We start from the raw sequence: 22,976 nt of genomic DNA, 5'->3' as shown, positions 1-22,976 counted from the left end.
TTCCACTACAACAACACTGAGAGCCACTGTAAAAAAATTCTTATAACTTGAATACTCTACTTTGAAAAAAGTATTTGTAGGTTAATAAATAAATAAACAAATAATAATAATATAAAAATTTCCTGATTAGCATAAAGGTACGAAGTGGAGTGTTGAAGTTCTTAGGTTTTCCTTGCAGTAACTTTGAGTGTTGTTTTAGTGGATTATATGGATGGTTGGAGACAAGGAAGATAACAAACATATTAATATCAACTCGATGCGTATTCAAAAGTGAATTCTCCCTGAAGAGGATACCAGTACTACATAAAACACTGAAATAATAGGTTTAGGTACAAATAATATGCACAGGTGCGTGCAACTGACTTATTTACTTTATTATACATAACATGGCATATAAAACAAAACCTTTAACGTATTAAGAGAAGAAAGCTTCATACAGCTTCAGAAAGTTACATGCAAGAATTAGTATAGTAATAAATTAGCGACAAAATTTTAATTTTGTACCGTTGTGAAAATTTTAATTTGTAGTTCACTCCAGAGATGCTACTGGTTTATTCAGAAGTTCATTGGATTAAGCTAGTAGGACCTCAGTCTAAAACAGAAAATAAAGAAGTTTGAAGTAAAAAGATGGTTACCATCAGTTTGCGAAGTGTTCCAATGTAGAATATTCGGAATTGCTGCTGATTTTTATTCTGATGAGTAAGAATGAATAGTTATAAATTTTAAGTGATGAATTGTGTAAAAGAACCATAATGTGTGTGAAACTTCTTACAAACCTTTTATCTTTTTTGTTTTGTTTTATTACAGATTGTGTATTCATTGTTTAACTGCGTTATTGTCGTCTAACTATGACTTGATAAATGAAAGTTTGTTGAAAAAGGAGGAGCTGAGAAGAAAACTAGAAAGTTTGGAAGCGGATGATATGCATTTCGAAGTTGGTAGATTGAAAAATGTTATTGAGAAAGGAGTTAAATGTAGAGAAATGAGAAACAAAGCTGCCCAGCAAATTCAAAGCTGTTGGCATCATTATAGTATAAAGTGAGTATAATTTTCGTATTTATAATAGTTCATTTTTTAGTTAAAATTTATTTTCTCTCAATCTATTTAATATTGCGTCATTATACTTTTACGAATGCAAGGTAATCAGTTGCTTATTTAATTTATCGTCATTAGTTGACGCAGTACAGATTTAATCATGGAACTCTAAAGTATATTGGGGCCGTGGTGGCTCAGTGGTGGAGCATTCACCTGTGGTACATGGGGTCCTTTGTTCGATCCGAGCTTGCTCCAAGTGAGTTTTGTCGTGGATAAACACCGTATGCGTGGGTTTTCACTGGGTTATCCCGTTTTCTTCCACTTTCTTCACGTCATTCATTTCTCATCTTCACCGTCTCCTTTAACCTAGCCGGCATAGGCGTGGGACGTAAAGCTTAAAGATTTCATTTTATTTTCTAAAGTATATTATCCTCTATCAAATAATTAGCGAGGGAGGTTAGAGCAAGCGTGGTATATCTACGTAGTCTGAAAATTGTGTGGATAGAATACTGAATTCAATAGAAAATGAACTTTTTACGTTTAACTTCCTACGATTATGCACCGATGCTAAGGGAATGATGATAAAGAGACGGTTAATAATGATGGAATAAAGGAAGTGGGAGGGAACGGGAGAGCCTCAAGAAGATATACGTACACGTGTTTGTCAATTACAAAGCCCACTTGATAGGAGCTGATCGAACTAGGGACCCTGCATGCACCTACGATTGAACCTCCGCGGCCTCAAGATAGGTTCATATAGATATTATGTATAAATTGAAACAGCAAGTATCACACTCTAGTAAGGACTGGAACAAGTCCTGCAAATTTATACAAAATTCCCGATACCAGTTGTAGAAGTGGAAAGTAATCACAGAGAGTGATATTCAAATGACGAATTCGGTATGATTGAAGTAAATCTCTTAAATGTCACAAATTGCTGGGCAAATCGTACTCTAACAGCGCATTGTGTTGAAGGAAGAACAAATTCTGTAAAGGCAACTTAAACTTCTCACAGACATTCTTTTTCGTAAGTATTATTGATTAGCTAAATAGTATTGGCACGAAATAATTATTACTTAAATACTAACTGTATTTTCCATCCTAGTAGAAACTTTTTTCCTGGAACGTTTTCGTGGCCCAGATAAAATGTCTTCTCTAAAAGCTCAAAAAGACTTGATAATGTGTTGTGAAGTACAGACTAAGTAATAATATGACCAGGGTTGTCAAAAACCATTATTTTTTTTTAATCCCGATTTTTAAATAATTTGCTCTATGTATTTATATTACATATGTACATAAATAAGTTTGCTTCGCCTTGGTGCTATTATGTAACAACGGGGTTATGCTGGAAGAGATCACATAAGCTTACAGGGGAATCCAAACCGCTTTTCGGCTTACATCCAAGACAAATTGTCCTCCTTTCAGACTTAGAACAGCAGAATGGAAGTTCACCCACTTCACTCAAACACTAATAGTATATTCGCATATTCGGAAATCAAGACTGTCCCGTTTCATTATAAAGTTGAGAGGTTCAGTCAGTAAATTTCTTAAACCGGGAAATTCCCGCCTTAGCCACCGGGAAAATCCTTTTATTACCTTCAATGCAAAGCAGTAACGGGAAAATTTCGTTATTGCTTTGCATGTAAAGTTTTACGCTCAATGTATCATAATCAGTACGCTAAAACTGAGGTATTAAATTACAAATTTAGTATGTAAATATCATTCAATAAAATTAAAACTGAAAATCCAATCCAAGCTAATGTTGGAAGCTACGTAGGCAGTCGATAAATTTTACCAATTTCTATCAATATATTTAAGCAACTGTGGCATATTTATAAAACAACAGGCATTCAAGCAAGGAGAAATATATAATTTGGTTTCGTTTCGTATGTTTAGGCTTAACATCCTTATGTAATACCAATGATATCAAGGAGAACAATTTCGCTTAAAGTGACGTCCGAACCGCTACTTGGTTTACACTTGAAAGAAGGGTTGTGGTTCGACCGAAAATTGAACATAGAACGCTTTGATTAAAAGTAGAAAAGGAGATAAAACTAATGTAGATGGTTTGATATGTAGAAACGTCAGCATGCAGTTAACACGATTTAAAACATTTTTCAGTTTTTTGTTTGTTTGTTTAAACCACCTTGGTTTAAACCAACCAACCCCGAATATGATGTATAAATATTTACTGCTTAACAGCAACAACAATAAAAAAAAGTAATGCCAATGATTCTGGATATTGTAGAATTATTATAAATGTATGAATGCATACTATAAATCACAAACAAATGTGGTTGATAGTATAATGAAATGCAGAAATAATAGTATCGTAAGTCTAAACTTCTTACATTATTTTTCTCTACAATTTCGGAGGATTAGAAAAAGGATTTAAGATAAAGATATTATGGTAAAGTATAGTGCTAATAAAAAACAGCATTATTTCTGTTGGTTGGCTTGGGGTTTAGTGTCCCTTTCTGTAGTGAGGCGATATGAGACGTGGAATCCGCTGGGCTTCCACTGGGAATCGAACTTGGATCTCAAGCGCTGAAGATATCTACGTTAACCGCGGGGAAGCTTAGCTTTAATTCTAGTTCACTGTGCAATAGAATGAGTTTCTAGGATTGGCTGAAGAAAATTGTTGTAAACTGTCATTTGGATATCTGTAGTATTCTGTTTAACAAATCTTTTTGTTAATGTGTGCTGTGTTTGGTCCATACTTTACTACTATGATTAGTGTTAAATTTGTTATTATACTGAAAAACGCTTCAAACGCACTTCTTTTCCTTATTTTGTTAATAGTTTCTGCAGAATCCCTATTTTGTTCATATTACATTTGCGCGCTTGAAACGTCAGAAGTGATCACTGTTTCTAGGTTTGCGTAGGTTGTATTTTTACATTAAGTTCTGTCATGACACTATAAGATTCGTCGCATTCGTACATAATCTCGTAGACAATTTGAAATGGTATTGGCATCGTGTAGTAACTCTTATATATTATTAAAACTTTTTCAACGTCCAAGCCAGTTTTAACATATGCAGTCTCACAAGGAACCCTAGGTATCTATCAGAGCCCGATTTTTATGAAACTTTGTATATAGATAGAGTACCTCGGGAAACACGCACAGCCAAAATTGTAGCTGCAGAGTCCAAGACGTTGGGACACTAGGGCTCGAGAAAGATCAAATGCGGAACGTCAGTACATTAAGGACATGGTGAGAAAACGCACGTTTTTCTTTAAAACTCGTCATTGTAACCACACGAAATTAGCATACATGGATACGAGATGGTAGATATGATCTGTTAAAAGTGATGAAAAGAATATCTGCCATCTTGAAAGAGGCCATGTTGAAACTGGTGCGATTGCTGTAAATGAGAATAGGGTCATGCGACGCATCAATTTGAACGCAAATAGACGCAAAAACCCGTTGGTGAAGTCTGTTGTGGGATTACATTATTTCTGTGCTTCTGGTAGAGTGGTTTATGTACAAAATGAGCAAAGGTATCTCATGACACTCGAGCAGATGGAGGGTATGGAGAGCTATGAGTGAACTGATAGGCGTTCTGATTTCTGTTCGAATTAATGGAAATATAATAAACAGTTACAAATTAATGCTAACCATGGTATTATTATGAAGAACCCGTTATATCAGCACATCCACACCAATTATATGTTGACTCTGACACAAATCATGTATTGCTAAAGTTATATTTCGCTGTTTTTCTAGTTGCACTTATCTCACTCATAACGCACCATAACCTGCATCTACTCGAGTGTCATGAGATACACTTTGCTCATCTTGTGCCTAAACCACTGCTAGAAGCACAGAAATAATGTAATCCCACAACAAACTTCAACTGTTTTTTGTGTATATTTATGTTCAAGTTGATGCATCGCAGGACCCTCTTCTCATTTACAGCAATCGCACCAGTTTCAACATGGCCTCTTTCAAGATGGCAGATATTCTTTTCATCACTTAACAGATCATATCTACCATCTCGTATCCATGTATGCTAATTTCGTGTGGTTACCATGACGAGTTTTAAAGAAAAACGTGCATTTTCTCACCATGTCCTTAATGTACTGACGTTCCGCATTTGATCTTTCTCGAGCTCTAGTGTCCCAACGTCTTGGACTCTGCAGCTACAATTTTGGCTGTGCGTGTTTCCCGAGGTACTCTACCTATATACTAAGTTTCATGAAAATCGGGCTCTGATAGATACCTAGGGTTCCTTGTCAGATAAAAAAATAGCATTGTTAAATACAACTTGTATGCATAATATGCATTCTTTTCGAACTATATTTATGGATTATAAATTACATATTCTATGATATGTGTAAATAAAACGTGAAACCAATCCAGTTTTTTAAAAAACTTCACGCACACCACTTTACACAGGAAGTGGATATTTCCTGTATTTTTGAAAGCCATTTTTAAGTCTCCTTACTGAAGCTATTCTATTCAAAGTATATAAAACAAAAACTGCACAGTAGGCGATATAGTCTTCCTTTCTTTATTGCATTCACAACGATCAGTACTTTATCAAGCTAAAAAAAAAAAAAAAAAAAAAAAAAAAATGTATTTATGACCAAGGTCTAATTTAGCTTACTTCTGTAAATTCGTAGTAGATAACTGCTCTGTAAAGTGGAAGAACCAAAGTATTAGATGAAAAAAGTCCATATATGTCGCCGATAGTTAAATTAATAGAGCAAGCAGCAGTAAGCGAGAGATCGGTTTTGAACTCCCGTCCGTCCAGTGTACAAACTTTCGTGAGTGCAGTCGTTGATTTGATTTAATTTTGAGTTTAGCGTTTCCTTCAGCAGGCAGGCTATACGAGATGTGGACCTACTGCTTAACGTGGGATCCGAATCACATGAGCTCCCGCCGGGAATCAAGCCGGGTCTCCCACGCCAAAGGCGCGTACGCTAACAGCTCAAACACAGGGAAGCAGGTGAGTGAAATTATTCAGATATTTCCAATTATAATGTACAGCACTGTAAAAGATGCACTGCTAGAATCAAAATTACTTACTAGTTTTGAAATACAGGAAAGTAACTCTTTTTGTGGTATATATATATATATATATATATATATATATATATATATATATATATATATATATACAGAGTGGCTCATTTTAATCTTTCCTCGAAAATACCTTAAAAACGGTTGAACATAATTGAACTGAACGTAAACTCAAATAGGAAATACCATGGGACAAATCAAATGGTGATGTCGCGATGCCCCTCAGGGGGGTCGGGGCCCAACTTTAAAATTTGAAATGGAAACATGGGGCGAGTGACACCTCGTTCAATAGATAAAACTAAAACGCGATGTGGCAAAAGATTTTTCATATCGGTCACCGTTTTACGCCAAGATATGTTAGCTATATCAGATAAACGTCCAGTACCACTAATATGAAAACGGTTGAACATAAATGAACCAAACAAAAACTCAAATAGAAAAGATATGGTACAAATAGAATAATGTTGTCGCGGTGTCCCCCAGGGCCGCCTTTGATGGGGGCCCAGGCCCAACTTAGATATTTTAAACGAAAATATGGGTCAAGTGATACCTCGTTCGATAGATCTTCATACACTAAACAGCGTTGTGGCAAAAGGTTGTTCATATGGGTCACCGTTTTCAAAGTGGCCACCAAGACATGGTGCCTCTATCAGATGAAACGTCCAGTACCACTAATATGAAAACGGTTGGAGTTAAATAAACAGGATAAAACTCGTATAGGAAATTACAGAGGGTATTTATCATTCCACGCCTCGAGAATAATCCAACGGAGAAAAAGATTATTAAGGTATAAGTGACATAATACTAGAGAGGAAATCTAATTCGTGGAAAATTATCTTTCCGATCTCCCTCCGTAAGTGGGCGTAGCGGGAATGAATGGTAAAAAATCTCAAATGAGAACCCCACTTTTACTGCAATAGGTATGGTTTGTCTGAAACACTTGCGTGTACTAGTGACCGGTACTGTAATGAACCAATATTGTGCAGACGACTTTTGAGCAAAACCAACGTTTGTACACATTGTTCTAAAATTACATTGTTCGACAAATTGGTTTCGCATTTCAGTTGATTCATTTTTGCACAAATCATTGCCTGCAATCAAAAGGAAAGGTAACATTTAACAAGAATTTTACCTACTTTGTTTTTCCATTACAGACATCTATGTCTTATAAAAACACATTTCAGACGATTTTGTTGTCTAGATACAATTAGCAAAAACTAAGGTTCTCATTTGCAATTTCACCGTTCCTTCCCGTTCCGCATCACCCACTTACGGAGGACGTTGGAACGATGATTTTCTAGGAATTAGATTTCCTCCTTTGCATTATGGCACTTTTACTCTAATCATCATCTCCTCTGTTGCAACATTTTCGAGCCGTGGAATGATAAATACCCTCTGTGATTTCCTATACGAGTTTTATTCTGTTCATCCGTTATTATCGTCAACCGTTTTCATATTAGTGGTACTAGACGTTTTATCTGATACAGGCACCATGTCTTGGCGGCCATTTTGAAAACGGTGACCCATATGAACAATCTTTTACCACAACCCTCTTTAGTGTATGAAGATCTGTCGAAAGAGGCATCATTTGACCCATATTTTCGTTTAAAATTTCTAAGTTGTGCCTGAGCCCCCATGAAAGGCGGTCCTGGAGGACACCGCGACATCATCATTCAATTTGCCCCATGGCTTTCCTATTTGAGTTTTTATTTGGTTCATTTATGTTCAACCGTTTTCATATTAATGGTACTGGACGTTTTATCTGATACAGATAACATATCTTGGCGTCCATTTTGAACACGGTGACCGATATGAAAATACTTTTACCACATTGGTTTTTAGTGTTTAAAGATCTATCGAAGGAGGCGAGTCACTCGCCGCATGTTTGTATTTAAAATTTCAAAGTTGGACTCCGGGTCTCCTGGAAGAGCAGCCCTGGGGGCACCACATCATCATTCGATTTGCCCCGTGGTATTTACTATTTGAGTTTTTGTTCAATTCATTAATGTTCAACAGTTTTTGAGATATTTCATTGGAAAGATTAAAATGGGCCACCCTATATATATATATATATATATATATATATATATATATATATATATATATACAGGTTGTTACATAAATGTGTCACAATATTTCTGTAACAGATTCCTCACATCAAAATAAGAACAAAAGTTCATTTAAACCTGTGCTCAAAAGTGGATAGTTTCGGAGTTATAGGTAGCCGAAAATGTGAAATAAGTGAACTTTAAAAATGCATAGCTCCACTACTGTGGGACCTATTGTAGTCAGGTGAAGACATCACTGAGGAACTAGTATGTGAACTATCCATGTTTAAGAATGCTCCAGCACTTGCACACCAATTTTTAGAGAGGTAGATGGAGAGTGATCAAGTAGTCCCAAACAACCTCTCTAAAAATTGTGCAAGTATCGGAGGTTCTGAAAGATGGATATTTGGATACTTCACATACAAGCTCCTGAGTGATGGTCTTGACCTGACTACGATAGGTCCCATAGTAGTGGAGCTAGGAACTTTTAAAGTTCACGTACTTCACGTTTTGAGCACCCTATAACTCCGAAACTACCCGCTTTTTAGCACATGTTCAAACGAACTTTTGTTCTTATTTTGATGTGAGGGTAGTTCAGTCAATATAAATGATATTGGTTCGATAAGATCCTGAATAAATATGTTTTCGTTTGTCCTTCAGGAAATGTAGGGAAAAGAAGTCTTCCCAAGAGTCTGAAATCCCAGGAAACGAAAAATGGGCAGAGAAGAGATATAATGTGGCGAGACGACAGTTCTTAGAGAGCTATTTTGAGAAATTAAAAGACGTACCTGCAGGTATTGTGTGTTTTCTATATGGTATATTTCATTTCTTAATGCACCAATCTTGTAATCGTATTGAGCATTAAAATTTAGTCTTAGAGGTTAAAGTTTATTTGACGTTTTCTTTTCTTTCTTTTTTTTTAAGTTATGAAAGTAAGTTGCAATTTAAGTGGAATTAAATCACGTAGCGACAGAATATGGCTTCTCTAGTTCTATTTTGATTTCATGCTTCAGTTTATCATTCATTCTGAGTTCGAAAATAAGATCAGTAATTAACGAGATAATAAGAATCGTAGTTATTGACCATATCTACTTTTTCAACTGGTTTGATTCTTTGATGAGTGTTACGTTTAATATCATTGTTTCGTTATTATTGGAGGATCAAAAATTTTAGGCACTCACATCATCATCGTCAAGAGTGCATCCTTTTACTCGTACAATTTTCGGGGCTTCTAAGTAATCGAACGTTCAGTGCTTCTGTGCTGTGCCTGTATGTGTTGTCCAGATTCGGTGTAGAGTTGAACCAAATGTAGTTCGACATGTATGTTAAAGTGTAGGCACACACTTTGTGTAACATCGGTGCTAAGAATCTACGGTAAACTACAACTTTTATAACTGCCAAAGAGAATATACCTCAAAACAGTTTTAGGTAATTAATTAGCTAAGATTGGAAGTCTTCATTCCAGTCATTTTTTTTTTTAATCTACAAAATAAAACACGAAAGACGACAATTCCATCGTTCACTTAATATAAGAAGAACGCTTTGAAATATCTAACAAAAGATAAAACTGTAGTTCAACCATTTCTACTAACAATTTGTGATGAAGATAATATCCATTCATATGTGACCTACACTTCTTCAAATTGTAAAGTAGCATACATATGTGCTTTTGAAAGGAATTTTCACTCTATTATTACCCCCTGCCTCAATAGTGCTCTGCCTTCACTATTTCTTTAAGTCAGTGTTTAACATATATGTGTATTTTTGTTAATTAAGCTTGCATTTGTTAGGATCATGCAGTGAAATTTGTAATATTATGTTGTATGCACCTCCATCCGTCCGTTACTCCACACGATTACTGTTGAACGGATGCTAATTTTTAAAATTCTGTTTATTGCAATAAATAGCTAGAGCAATCATCTTGGCCGAGTTCGTTAATGGAGTAAATCCATTAACGGATTAACAGATAATAACAACTTTAACGATAGTTATTTATAGCCCATAACCCATATATGTTAGCAATTTTTTTTTTATTCTGTTTTTGCCAAAAAGATAGAGTGATTATCTCTACTGAGTTCATTAATGGAGTATATCTGTCAACGAATAACGGTGGTTCTGTGTAGTCTATTCCCATACATGAAAGCGAATTTTCGAATTATTTTTTGTAACAGATAGCTATAGCAGTTACCTTAACGAAGTTTGTTACTGGAGTCAGTGATAACGTATTAATGGATAACAGCGGTTATCTGTAGCCCATATCCCATATATGTAAGCGATTTTTTTTCAACAGATAGCTATAGCAGCTATCTCGATCAGGCTCGTTAATGGAGTGAATCTTACAATCGTATTAACGGATAACCGTGACTTGTGGCTGTCTGTAACCCTTATCTTATACATTGATATACATGTCAGCGAATTTTTTAATTCTGTTCTTTTAATAGATAGCTAGAGTGATTATATCGGCCTCGTTTGTTAGTAAAGTCAATCCGTTAACATATTAACGGATAGCAAAGACTAACGGTTTACTTACAGCCTATATCTCGTATATGTGTAGGCGAATTTTTGAATTTTTTTGTAGATTGTTAGAGCGATTATCTCGGGTGAGTTCGTTGGTTAGGTCAATCTGTTAACGTATTAACGAATAACGGCGGCTATTTAATAGCCCTTATCCCATGTAAGCGAGTTTTGAAGTTCCGTTTTTTGGAATAGGTAGTTAGAGCAATTATCTCGACCGAGTTCATTAATGAAGTGAATCCGTTAACGTATTAACATCAACTTTAACGGTGGCTATCTATCTCATACCATACTGCAACCAAAGTTTTGAATTCAATTTTTCGCAGCAGATAGCAGCGACTATCTCCGCTGAGTTCGTTAATGGAGACAGTCCGTTAACATCTTAATGGGTAACGGTGACTGACGTTGTCTATCGATGTGTCATACATTGAAATAGTTCGCGTAATCCTCTTTGTCATCTTTACCAGATTTCATTTATTTATTTATTATCCATTTATTTTGTATTATTTTCTGTTCTTCAATACTTATTTTTTATGTTGTAAATTTTATAATCTATTTCTTATTTGGATATAGCTCATAAACACAAAAAATTACAAAGAGTTTATGTTCTAAGGAACCGGTAAAAATTAAATGTTATAAAATTTCCAGTTTACTGATGCAGTTTTGGTGCTGTAACATATAGGCGAAAAATGATACGAAAGAATCAGGACAATAAAGGAACCAGGAGAATTTCGAAAAGTCCAGTGATATATTCTTGTCAATCACAAGCTTACATGACTTGGGATCGAACTGGGAACTCTCCACAGTAGACTCTCTATTTCGTAGCTGTTTCCTTTCGCAGTAACTGGAATTCTCTATTTTCATCCTCTTGTTAAATATTAAAAAAGCTTTCCAAGATTATTATTCGCTTTTTCACGAAGCTTTGCAGCCCTTGTAAACAATGCAGACGACAGTGTGTAAATGTTGCCAACTAACAGACTAAAAAGTTTATAGAAAACCTCGAGCTAACAAGTTAAGAAACAAACCGAAGAGCGGAGATTGAAAATGAAATGGCATGGACTTCTGATATATTACCAAGATGCATTTTCTTTCTCCTGAATCTTTGAAGTAGCACATAAATACAGACACAGAACACTAGGAAGCATGGCTACCCGCAGTGGGGAAGGGGGAAAGGGGATGTTGCCTCCCTTTGTTTTAAAAGGTTTTTGGAAGTGCATGTCAAGACATACTAATTTGCTTACTTAAATGTTGTAACACTTAATATATTCATATTAAATACTATAGTATCTGGTATTATAGATTATTTACTTTAGTTAAAAAGCATACGCGCGTAAATAACTGTTGTTTTACTTGATGTATTATGTGCCCTCGTGTATCAAAATATTGTGTATTCGCGACTGAGTTTATGTGTCGGTCCTTTGTCCTCCCCTGGAATCGGTATTTTACCCCCTTGAAAAAGTCCTGCGGATGTCCATGCCTGGAAGCCGGGCTGAACAATCTCTTAAATTTTCCCTGTAACTGCAAATCATGGTTAATCGTGGTTGACGATAAATCCTCGTCCTTTGATATCAGGGAGTTCGCATTAATGGTTCAAAATATTCAATTTATCACTACTAAATTTTATTTAGCCTGCCCATAGCGTCAAGGGATAACATGGAAAATTAGAATCAGAGCTATTGGATCTTACTATGTTCTCTAGTCTCTGTTGTCTTACTATGTTTATTAGCTTGACTAGCAGATCTACTAAAACATATGCTCTTTACTCCTGTCCATTTCAAGACTGTTTCGGATCACTACGTAACTCTCAAGTAGAGGCAAGAGAACATGTGGATCAAATAATTGTTCATTAAAAAAAGCGAAAGAGTTTATTTATTGAATATATTACAATTTTAGTATCTCTTGAAGATTTTTTTCAGATATTTTGTTACTCCTGAGAACGGACAATCATTCTTGCGACTCTTAAATGTTCATTTAAACCTTACCGTACCAAGCCTAACTCGTCAGCGTTGTTTACAAAGCTGGGGTCTTCTGGCGACACCAAGTATTATTTTAATTTCTCAACATAGTATTGCAACTCAAATTATTATTATTATTATTATTATTATTATGTCTAAAAGCTTACCTAATTTAAATGAGCATTGTTGACATCAAATATTATGTTTACTTTAACAATATTCAGTTTTTCGTACAATTTTATACTTTTGTGTTCGTAAATCTGAAATACAAGTTTAACAATGGAGCTTTTACATTTTCAAGTATGTTTTTATTTTTTGTATTTTTTTTTAACGAACGCATCGTTGATCTAATTATGTAATAGATAGTATATCCCAAACGGATGCAGGACACACATAAAAATCGAGAATAAATTGATTCTTATAGTTGCAGCAGTATCACCAAATATCACTCTCTGGGGTCCCTAGATGGTATGTTAAGGGTTAAACCCGATCGTTTCTTTTATCGATCTGCGAATTATAACCAGGGGTAAAAGTGTGGGGGAACGCGGAAGAACGCCATCCCCGACCTCGGAAAAATATGTACGGCGTCCCCCAGTTCCTAAAAAATTAAAATGGGCAAGGATAGGCGGGGGGACGGCGTGACGTCATGCCGCTTGCTACCGTCCCCCTACCTTTTCAGATCCACTTTTACCCCTAATTATAACATACAAAATTAACATCAGACGTTACGCTACTTCGAATCGGTGAAATAGCTTTTATATTTCTTTCTTACTTATCTTTAAAATAATAGGCCTACAACTTTTTATATCGAATTATCCGAAGTATAATGCATTTATTATATTAAATAGACATTTAATACAAGGGCTCAGTTTTTCTTTTGGGTAACATAATGGACATTTGCAGCCCAGTTAACTGAAACTGACTAAACAGTCTGACTACGATTAAAAAAAAAAAAAAAAGAAATATAATCAGAAGTGAGCAACACTGACAATGAGCCAAATGATCATTATTCTTCCATAAGAAAATAGTCCCCAAGAAATTCCACTTGTTCAACCTAGGTAGCAATTATTGTATTTTTAAATCACACTAAGAACATTTTAGTTTCAATTAAAAGCACATCCCTACATGTGGATTGATATCTTACACAAAAATATTAAATTTAACAAGGAAACAGCCACAACCACTGACAAATACGCAGAGCGCGTGCTATAGTTGATGATGGTCATGCAGGCAGGAAGGTTACCTGTGAAGGATTACATGCACGTGCAGAAGCAGAAATATTGCGGGAAACAGACGAAGCATTTTCTCCTGCACCAATCACTGAATACTCGTGCGCGGAGTGATGCAAATTGAGTTACGCGGTTTGTTTTTGAAAGGTGCAAAGGTACGTGAAAAAGCGAGTATAAATGTTGCAAAGAATTGATGGGATATTAAATATACATACAGGAAAAATAGTGCTCTTATTATTATAGTAACAGATGAAACAAATAAATAAAGCAAGAGGAAATCACTCTCCCAAAAATTCGTCTGTATCATGAGAATAGAAATTTTGTCAACCAATGCAGTGCTATCACAAACTTTCAGAAAGAATCTGAAAGTAACTATTTATTTTTATTTCTTTCTAGATAGACTATATTTCTATTTACAAGAGGAGCAAAGAAAGGCTGCTATCAAGATTCAATCTGTTTGGCGAGGCTATAGGACAAGAAAAAATTTTACTAACGAGAAAAGTGCTTTAATCAAAGAGAAAGCTGCTGTCAAAATACAGAGGGCAGTGAGAAAGTGGCTGCACAGGAGAAGGTTCCAAAAGTCGGTCTCGGACGAATCATTTCTTGAGTCTTTGGATGAGTCTACAGTCCAAAGCTTGCAAAAGGAAATAGAAAGGTAGGAAATATGTTAATATTGAGTATTTAATTAAATACTCAATAATGAAAACTTTCTACTTACCATTTAGAGGATTTCCTCTTTTGCACGTTACCAAAATTAAGGTACTTTCAGGTACTTTAAAAAGTAGTTAGATTTCTGCTCACAAGATGAGGTTAATGTTCCAAATTTTAGGATGTATGAGTTCCAGCAACTCAGACTTTACATTATTTGAATCTAGTAGTTAATTGAAGCTAGTAGGTATGCAAAAATTAATGGAATTCTTGTAATCAAACATAAAATATTGATCCGTGAAGATATGTGAATTTTGCGAAAAATTATTCTACGTTTTACAATTTTATTTCGATAATGGCGCAAATGCTGCACAGGCTCGGGAAAAAAAATCTGTGCTGTTATTGACAAGATACGTTACTAAAAGCAACAGCTAAAAGATGGTTCAGTCGCTTTGGTCTAGAAATTTCGATGTGTGTCTCCGTGCATTGGGCGACCATTCGCAGCAAAAGTGGATGATATTGATGATATTCTGGCAAAGTCGAATGACACCGTCTAAGCAATTATGATTATCCATCACCGTTTATCCATTACGTGACAACATTTGCTGATTGGCTTCAGAATAGCATGATGTGGCGGGTAACAGCTGTTCTCTGGTGCTGTGTACTTCTCCTCAGGGGAGACGACTTCCATGTCCCACAGCGTCAGATACTCTTGCATAAACTCACGATATTGCTGTTCAGCTAACTTTCGTTCAGAATGCAGTAATATTTTGACCGCGATCTCTTTTTGACTTCCCCAAATGTGTTGTATTTTCCTTGAAAGGTAGTCTCACTACGTAACTACCGTGCATGTTACAGTGGTGTGTTCTTGGGAGAAACTTCTTCTAATTTCCAAAACTTGCGAAGAACCTAACCTAACCCAGGCGGTTGTGTACGCTTTCCACTAAGTATTAGTAATGGAAACACTTCTACACCCAGAAGAATATCAATAGGACTCACTTTATTGAAAATTGGGTCCGCCAAATCAATTGTATCAAATGCGGCCACTGAGCGTGAAGATAGAGTTGTTTTAGGAGATCAGACGTAATTTTTGGCATCACAATGTTCTTGTTTTGAAACCCTCTACCTAGAGGTTGAAACTGTAAGTTCACATGCACTGGCAGTTTCTACCTCAGCTACCATTATGCCTGAAATGATTACTGAGGGTTTGGACTTCTGTAGTCCAAGCTTTTGTGCGCAGTTCTCGGTAACAAAGCTTGTTTCTGACGCAACGTCTAGCAAGGTTCTGAATGGTTAAAGCGCACATTTCTCCCCTTCAGTTTTGCAACAGATATGCACAATAGAATGTGCCAATTTGCTTTGCAAGCGAAATGTGACAATGGTTGATTCCTATGCCGATAATGTTAAGTTGTAAGTTGAGTCATTTCGCTCAAAATGTAATATCGTGTGATGTTTCTTGTCACACTTGCGGTAATTACCAGATGAGAAAGTGTCCTTCCGGCAAGACTTGCGCATGCAATTGAAAACAGAAGGGACACGATCCACCGCTGATTGGTACACGAGTTTGGAACTCTTATATAGAGAATGATTGGAGTTCCACAATTCACACGAATATTGCACCCATTCTGTTGTCACATGAGACGACGCTAGTTTTCCTTCGTGGCTTTTCATTAGCTCACTGCTCACCGACTGACGAGATTTACCATTAGTCGAAACAACCAGCGCGCGGCTCTGTTGAGAAATGCTGCCATCTTGTCGAAAGATGTTTGCACACTGTTAAGCGAAAATTCACAGTTTTCTTGATTCACCATCTGGTTTATCCACAGTGTGATAAACTAGGATGGCATCCCAGTGTTGGACTGATTGTTGTAGCACTTTCAAGGACCTAGCAAACCCCATAGTGGTGTAAATTAACTTGCTTAACGTCGCTGCTTATTCCTGGTAAGTGAATGGTTGCGTGATTAAACGCTTCAATGTAGAGTTCAAAGTTTCACGCTTATTATGATACTGGACATTCAAAATGTCACACGCTTCTTTGTAATTACTGTCCGTCATTTGCAATCACCTGAAGGAGTTGGGTTGGTTCCCTTTCAGAGAATCTTCACTTACTGCAGTTTCTGTGCACTAGAAACTTTACCGTTGTTATGTACTGTTACCACAAAGAGTTCGTGAAAAGACAGCCAATCAAATAAATTGCCTGTAAATGTAGACAGCTATATCTTATTCAATTGCACTTCGTTGCACTTCAGAAGGAGACGCTGAATTGTTTTGTGTAATTTGTAGATCTCTGAGTACCACACATTTGCTCTATCGTATTGTCCATCTCCTCCAATTAATTTTCTTTCTTCTCAAACTATTCATCAGAGGAGATAACTGCAATGTCGCCCAGGAGCTTCATTGATTTGGTAAACTAAAATAACTCTCAGATCTGTTTTTGTTAACGCTGCAGCTGCTTTCTCTTCGAGCTTAATTTTTGCTTTGAGACTACTTCTTTATCACTAAACTTTCCATGATCATTGTTCACAAGAACTCACAAAATGGGCAAAAAGTTAAGGTTTAAAATACGCACTCACTACATCAGGTATCACTGTTCACAGACATTGCTCATTCAGGCCGGAAATGACCATAAAAATGTGCTTGTTCAAACAGACGATTCTGTTTTGCGCATATGAATAAATTCGAAATAAACACAGTTTGCCATTAAATAGGTCTTAATGACGTATACTAATAACAATATAGTAACAAGGGGAACTGTTTATTCAAAAAGTTCTCAAAGTAAAAGGTGATTTGGTTTGTAATACACCATGCACGAGAAAGCCGAGATGGGTACAGCACGATATCTATCCACTCGACACGAACACAACACAAACACAGCTTGGTAGGACTTAACAAAAGCGTGACCGCCTAAAAAACAAACATTTTGAGGTTGAACAAAACTTAAACACGGAGCTCTCTAGCGGAGGAACGGTACTACAACATATTTACTGTTTCCAGTTGAAGGTAACTAACCCGAACAATAAGCTTGGGTCATGGATTTCGAGAGCTCACTGAACCGCATTCTTTATAGATAGATTAAAGTGTGAAAACGGATATGGTCTCTGTTTGTACAGACAGTTTTCAGTAATTTGGTGTGTAGTCTGTAGTAGATTATGTTCTTGAGAACCTAACTGACATGTAAAGGAAATGTCTGGTTTTCGGGGAAATTTATCATCATTAACTGTATGTAAGATCGAAAGAGAAATGTTCTGTTATGAAGAAAAGACAACGAAAGATTTCGTTTGCATCGCATTTTTAGCATTTTGTGTAGCAAATTGCGATGCCATACCACTTAAGTTAAACACTGATATATATATAAATCTTCATATAGTAAATGTTTAATTTTTCTTAATATCTTGCTCAAGAGGTTTAAAACTCTGAAACACCCGTTACGTACGCTACTGATAATAGTATAAGACTGTAAGTTTCTATTAAGTAGTGTTTTATGTAGTGCTGGACATTGTTGCTGCTTTTGGAGGCTTTGGCTCGTACAGTTTGTCTCAAAATTAATTCTAACTAATCGATTCTTTAAATTCTAAAATTTCGTGATACAATCTGTAAGACTGCATGACACACCAGTTGCGTACCACAGATTTAAATTAAATTTATTTTGCTTAAAACAGAAATAAAATGCGATTCTTCTGACAATTCTGGGACACTAATCTAATCTCACTGATAGCCTGAGAGACGCATATTAGTCCATGTGATGGTAGGATCTTAATAATGCAAGTTTAAATAAAGTATATCGTTTTTTAGATTATAGTTAATGGACGAAGACTTTTGACAGTGTACTGACTTAATAATTTTATATTGTACAGGAGACTTGAGGAGAAAGCTTAAATCTATTTAACATTCAATACTCAAAATTTTGCATATCGTGGTGATACATAACTTTTTTTTTATTTTTTAAATATTTTTTTCTATTATAACCATTACTGGAATGAACCCATTGTAGCGTAGTCGCTAACGCTGTCACCTTTGGTGCGAGCAGTTTCAAGTTCTATTTCCAGTGGGGTCACTTGGTCGGAAAGGTGTTAAAACATTTTCAGAATAGCCATCCAGAGGGAGGTTTTCCTGGGTTTTCCTCATTCACACCAGGCAAATGCTGGAATGATACCTAACATAAAGCTCCCACGCCGCTTCCTTCCTTCCTTTCTTCTTTTCATTCTTCCCCGGGTAGTGTGATCACCGAGGAACCTCGTCCTTTATACAGCCGTACATGTCGAATGCGCAATCCTAATTTACCATAACGAACATTTACATACATACATATATATATATTAGGGATGGCCAATTCCGGAATTTTTACTTTCCGGAATCCGGAAAGTAAAATCGGAAAATTCCGGACTTCGAAAAATTCCGGAATTCGGAAAAATTCCGCATTTCGGAAAATTTTCGGAATTCGGAAAAATTCCGGATTTCGGAAAAATTCCGCATTTCGAAAAAAAATCCGGAATTCAGAAAAGTTCCGGAATTCGGAAAAATTATTTTTTCTTTTTGTAATCCTAAGAATTTTGTTCAAATGCAAACAAACAAATTTCCTTTATGTAATCCTAAGAATGTATGATGCAAGATCCTAAAGTATACACTACTCAATCTTTCCATGGTTAATGAGATGTAGTCCAAAAGTACGATGTACTCCTAATATTTAATTTTTGTTTTACTGTGATATTGTCCAGAGGTAAGACATATATCACACTGAGATAAACAACTTGACATAATGAAGATGTTATCATACGTAGTTTTCCAGAAAATCGTGAGAAACGAATTTTTATAAAGTTAAAATATGCGTCGCTTGTTGCCAGTGTGATGCAATTGATAACTTTTATGCTGGAATAGTCTTACTATTATTATTATTATTATTATTATTATTATTATTATTATTATTATTAATCGTTTATGTACTGTAAAAGAAAAATATGAACCGTTAAGTAGTAGATTTTATCTGTTGTTTTTTGATATCTTCTAACAGTAATAACAAACTGCTTGTAAATACGCAATGATTATTAAGGACAATGGCATATTAATGTAAGGACTACTTTGCAGACTAGTAATAAATAACAAATAAACAATAGTTGCAAAAAAAAAAGTAACTAACTTGGGCACGTCAGGGGACATCCACATTGCGCATTATGTTCGCGAGAATATAGGGACGCATTGAGATTCTAGCAAAGAGCGTGGTGTTATCATGTTCGTTTGGCTAATTTTAATAAGGTGAGCCTGATGTATAAAGTTGTTAAAGTCATATTATGACTCCAAGGGCCGTACGATGGAGGCATTAACGTTAATATTAATGGCACTAATGAGCATAGGCGCCGACTTGAAGAAAATATGGGGGGGGGGTCCAAATAATGAATAAATATATCATCATCATATTCAGCCCTTTTCTATCCGCCCCCCCTCTAAGATCTCGGTTCGATACTCCGCTACAAAATTCACGCTGCATTGATCTTTACTTGTCATTTGAGTGCTGCCAGTGTTGGTTGAAGCCTCAGTGCTCTATTCAACACTGTTTTGAAAACGGCGTTTTCTATCGAATAAGAAGGCTGTTCCTAATATTGAATTAAAGGCAGTACAAAGTTTAAGACAGAAATTCTCGCTCCTCTTTGTTAATTCTTCCTCGACTGGATTATATTGGGGGAGCGAGGATCTCACTCTTAAATATTGGGGGGGGGGGCAAAAGTGTTCTGCCCCCCCAAAGTCGACGCCTATGCTAATGAGCACTTACTTGCTCTAACGGTTAACCTCATTTTTGAGATGATGATTAGAAGTGGGCGTGTTGGAATGCAGTTAGAAGACCTATATCCATTATTTCAAAAGCGCACGTTATCTGTGGAGTACTAACGATTTGCGTCACTATCAAGCACTAACGTAGCACTAGCGACGTTTAAAGTCGAAATTGGGGTCTGACATAAGTGGCTTGTCAACTTCACGGACATTATATTTTCCTTGAATGCGAGAATTTTGCGCCCGGGAAATTTGCGCCCTACCACAAGAATAGGGAAAAATGCGCCCGCAATATATTTGCACTGGGATGTTTGCGCCCTACCACAAAAAGAGGGAAAAATGCGCCGGCTATATATTTGCACTGGGATGTTTGCACCCTACAATTCAACTTATTTTTGTATAGTGTAAAGTAACTTCCACTCACACTTGAACTAGGCTTACCTCTCATCGTCTCAGTGAGTTACTCCATCCGTTATAGTATTCCGAACAAATGAAAAAAATACAATTTTAGTTCACTAAAGGGCAATCCATACAAATACAATTTTTCATTATACTACAAAATTTATAATAAAAGTATAAATGACTGATATATAATTATTTATTAATATAATCAAAGAGTATAATTTAATCTACAAAAGGCTGTTTGGCTCTACCCAGATATCTCTGTTCACAACCCTTGCGAGTTGTTTGGCTTTTCAGGACACAAAATATAGAAAAGAAAATGTAAAATCAGTTCAGTAATATTATCAAGAAATCTATGTACAATGTGTTTACTTGCTTGAATTACACTTCAAACACACAATTGCGTTCAGTCGTTCTTTCAGAAAAAATGTTCCGGGGGGCACACTTAGTATTCCGGAGGGGGGGGGGTCACTGCTGGTACTATGCTATTTATTATTATATTATAGACGTATTATTTTGGTCTCCTCCGAGGGGGCACTCTGAGAGCTCTGGGGAGGCCAGTGTTCCCCCAAAATCATCTCTGGAAGAAGCAGTGATTGCGTTGATCCGTTGTGTTCTTTTGGCTTATATTGAAGTTTATTCTTCCCTTATATAGCCACAATGAAAATAAATCACAAATGGTATGGCTGTGGGGGGAGGATTGTTTATGCTGTAATGTCAGCCCCTCCGAGGAAATGCGTAAGCTCGAATAGGTTCTTTTATTTCGCAGGGCTCAAACTTCCCGATGGAGGTACATTGCAGGCGCAATTTCCCCTGTTCTTGAGGTAGGGCGCAAATTTCCCAGGCGCAAAATTCTCGACACCGTTCGAATGACCTCGGAAGACTATATCTTTTTCAATACTTTTTTATATTCTTTTTCTCGAGATTTCTTCATAGCTTCTTATTAAAATACTTACTAACATATCCTCATTTTATTGTCCTAACCAATCAATATGGGTATGTTATCGGTAAAATATTTAGATTGATCGAGCCCCTGGTGTGTAACCACAGTATTTCATATCATCCCCCCATTAGAAATCTTGGCTAAACGAACTAATATATGTTGCCAATAAAATAGTTTAGAATGATTGAGCCCCTGGTAAATACCCACAGTATTTCGTGACAGACCCCCCCCCCTTCCTATTATCATATTCTAGCTACGTGCCTGACTCAGCTAATTCTCCACATTCTTTACCAAGCACACATTTTCTAAAGCAGAAAATGCTCTCTAAATACCTAAGCTCATTATTTTCAGCAGATGCACAAATTGGGTAACATTCTATCTACATGAATGTTATATATGTCGATTACTGGAAACCGCTTCTCGCTATCTATTACCATATTTTCTATATAATGATTAACGTTAAAACCGGAAATGGTTGATTTGTACCGCTTCCGGTTTGAATATTACATTCATCAGGAAACTCGATTCTTAACTATTGACTCTGTACATCGTGGCCAAAATTGATGGTAATCCATCAGATAGTTCTTGAGACTGTTTGTTTCACTGGCGGACAGAATGAATATATGACTATAGAGTTTTGATAAACTAAATTCGATAATGAGTGATGATGGAACAAATACAAGAAAGGGAACCAAGAGTACCACCGGGAAAATTTTCGAACACAAAATTAGCCATCGAAAACCCACATGTCCTGGGTTAGAATACCATAGATGAAAACTCTACCACTGAGTCATCAATCACCCGCTTATTAGTTTTATTAATTATTATATTAATATAAATTAATGAATGCCTGCTTATGTTAATTATTGAACAATTACATTGTATACTTCGTAAAGTCAAAAATTATAAATTTGTATTTACTGTACATAGGTATGTTGACAATAAGCGAATGTTGTTAGAATATTTGTTGAGATTTCTTTTCCTTCACTGCCTTTCGTCTGGTTAAAAAGTAGTTTGCAGTGCTTTGGAACAGCTGCAGGTGGGAACACGATAATGTTTGAGACATACCGGCGACTTTTTTGTGTGTGAAAATAAGACCTTCCCCATAAAGCAGTAAATAATTGCAGTAGCAATTATCTACGTAAGTGATAGACATATCCAACTACAAGAAACTAATACAAGTATATATATTCATTATTGTGTTTTTCTTTTAACAGCTACTACTAGGGATGGGCAATTCCAGAATTTTTACTTTCCAGAATCCGGAAGGTAAAATCGAAAAAATTCCGATTTTTTTCTAAATTCCGGATTTTTCCGAAATCCGAAATTTTCCCGAAATCCGGATTTTTTCCGAATTCCGGATTTTTCTGAATTCCGGATTTTTTCCGAAATCCGGATTTTTTCCGAATTCCG

General features: G+C 36.1%; 1 protein-coding gene across 2 annotated transcripts in view; it reads left to right on the top strand.

The window, feature by feature from the left end:
* The window catches only part of LOC145678576 (uncharacterized), a 152,967-nt gene that overhangs the window by 28,883 nt on the left and 101,108 nt on the right, over positions 1-22,976 (top strand). For both annotated transcript variants that reach the window (XM_081748887.1, XM_081748886.1), the window contains exons 3-5: positions 808-1,038; positions 8,770-8,903; positions 14,204-14,462. In XM_081748887.1, coding sequence (XP_081605013.1) covers positions 808-1,038; positions 8,770-8,903; positions 14,204-14,462 — 624 coding nt within the window. The remainder of the gene's footprint in view (positions 1-807; positions 1,039-8,769; positions 8,904-14,203; positions 14,463-22,976) is intronic.

This window comes from Thermobia domestica, chromosome 2 (genome assembly GCF_964235325.1).
Source record: "Thermobia domestica chromosome 2, izTheDome1.hap1.1, whole genome shotgun sequence".
Lineage (NCBI taxonomy): Eukaryota > Metazoa > Arthropoda > Insecta > Zygentoma > Lepismatidae > Thermobia > Thermobia domestica.
Note: the sequence above shows the minus strand (reverse complement) of the source record. Positions and strands in the feature narration are given on the sequence as shown.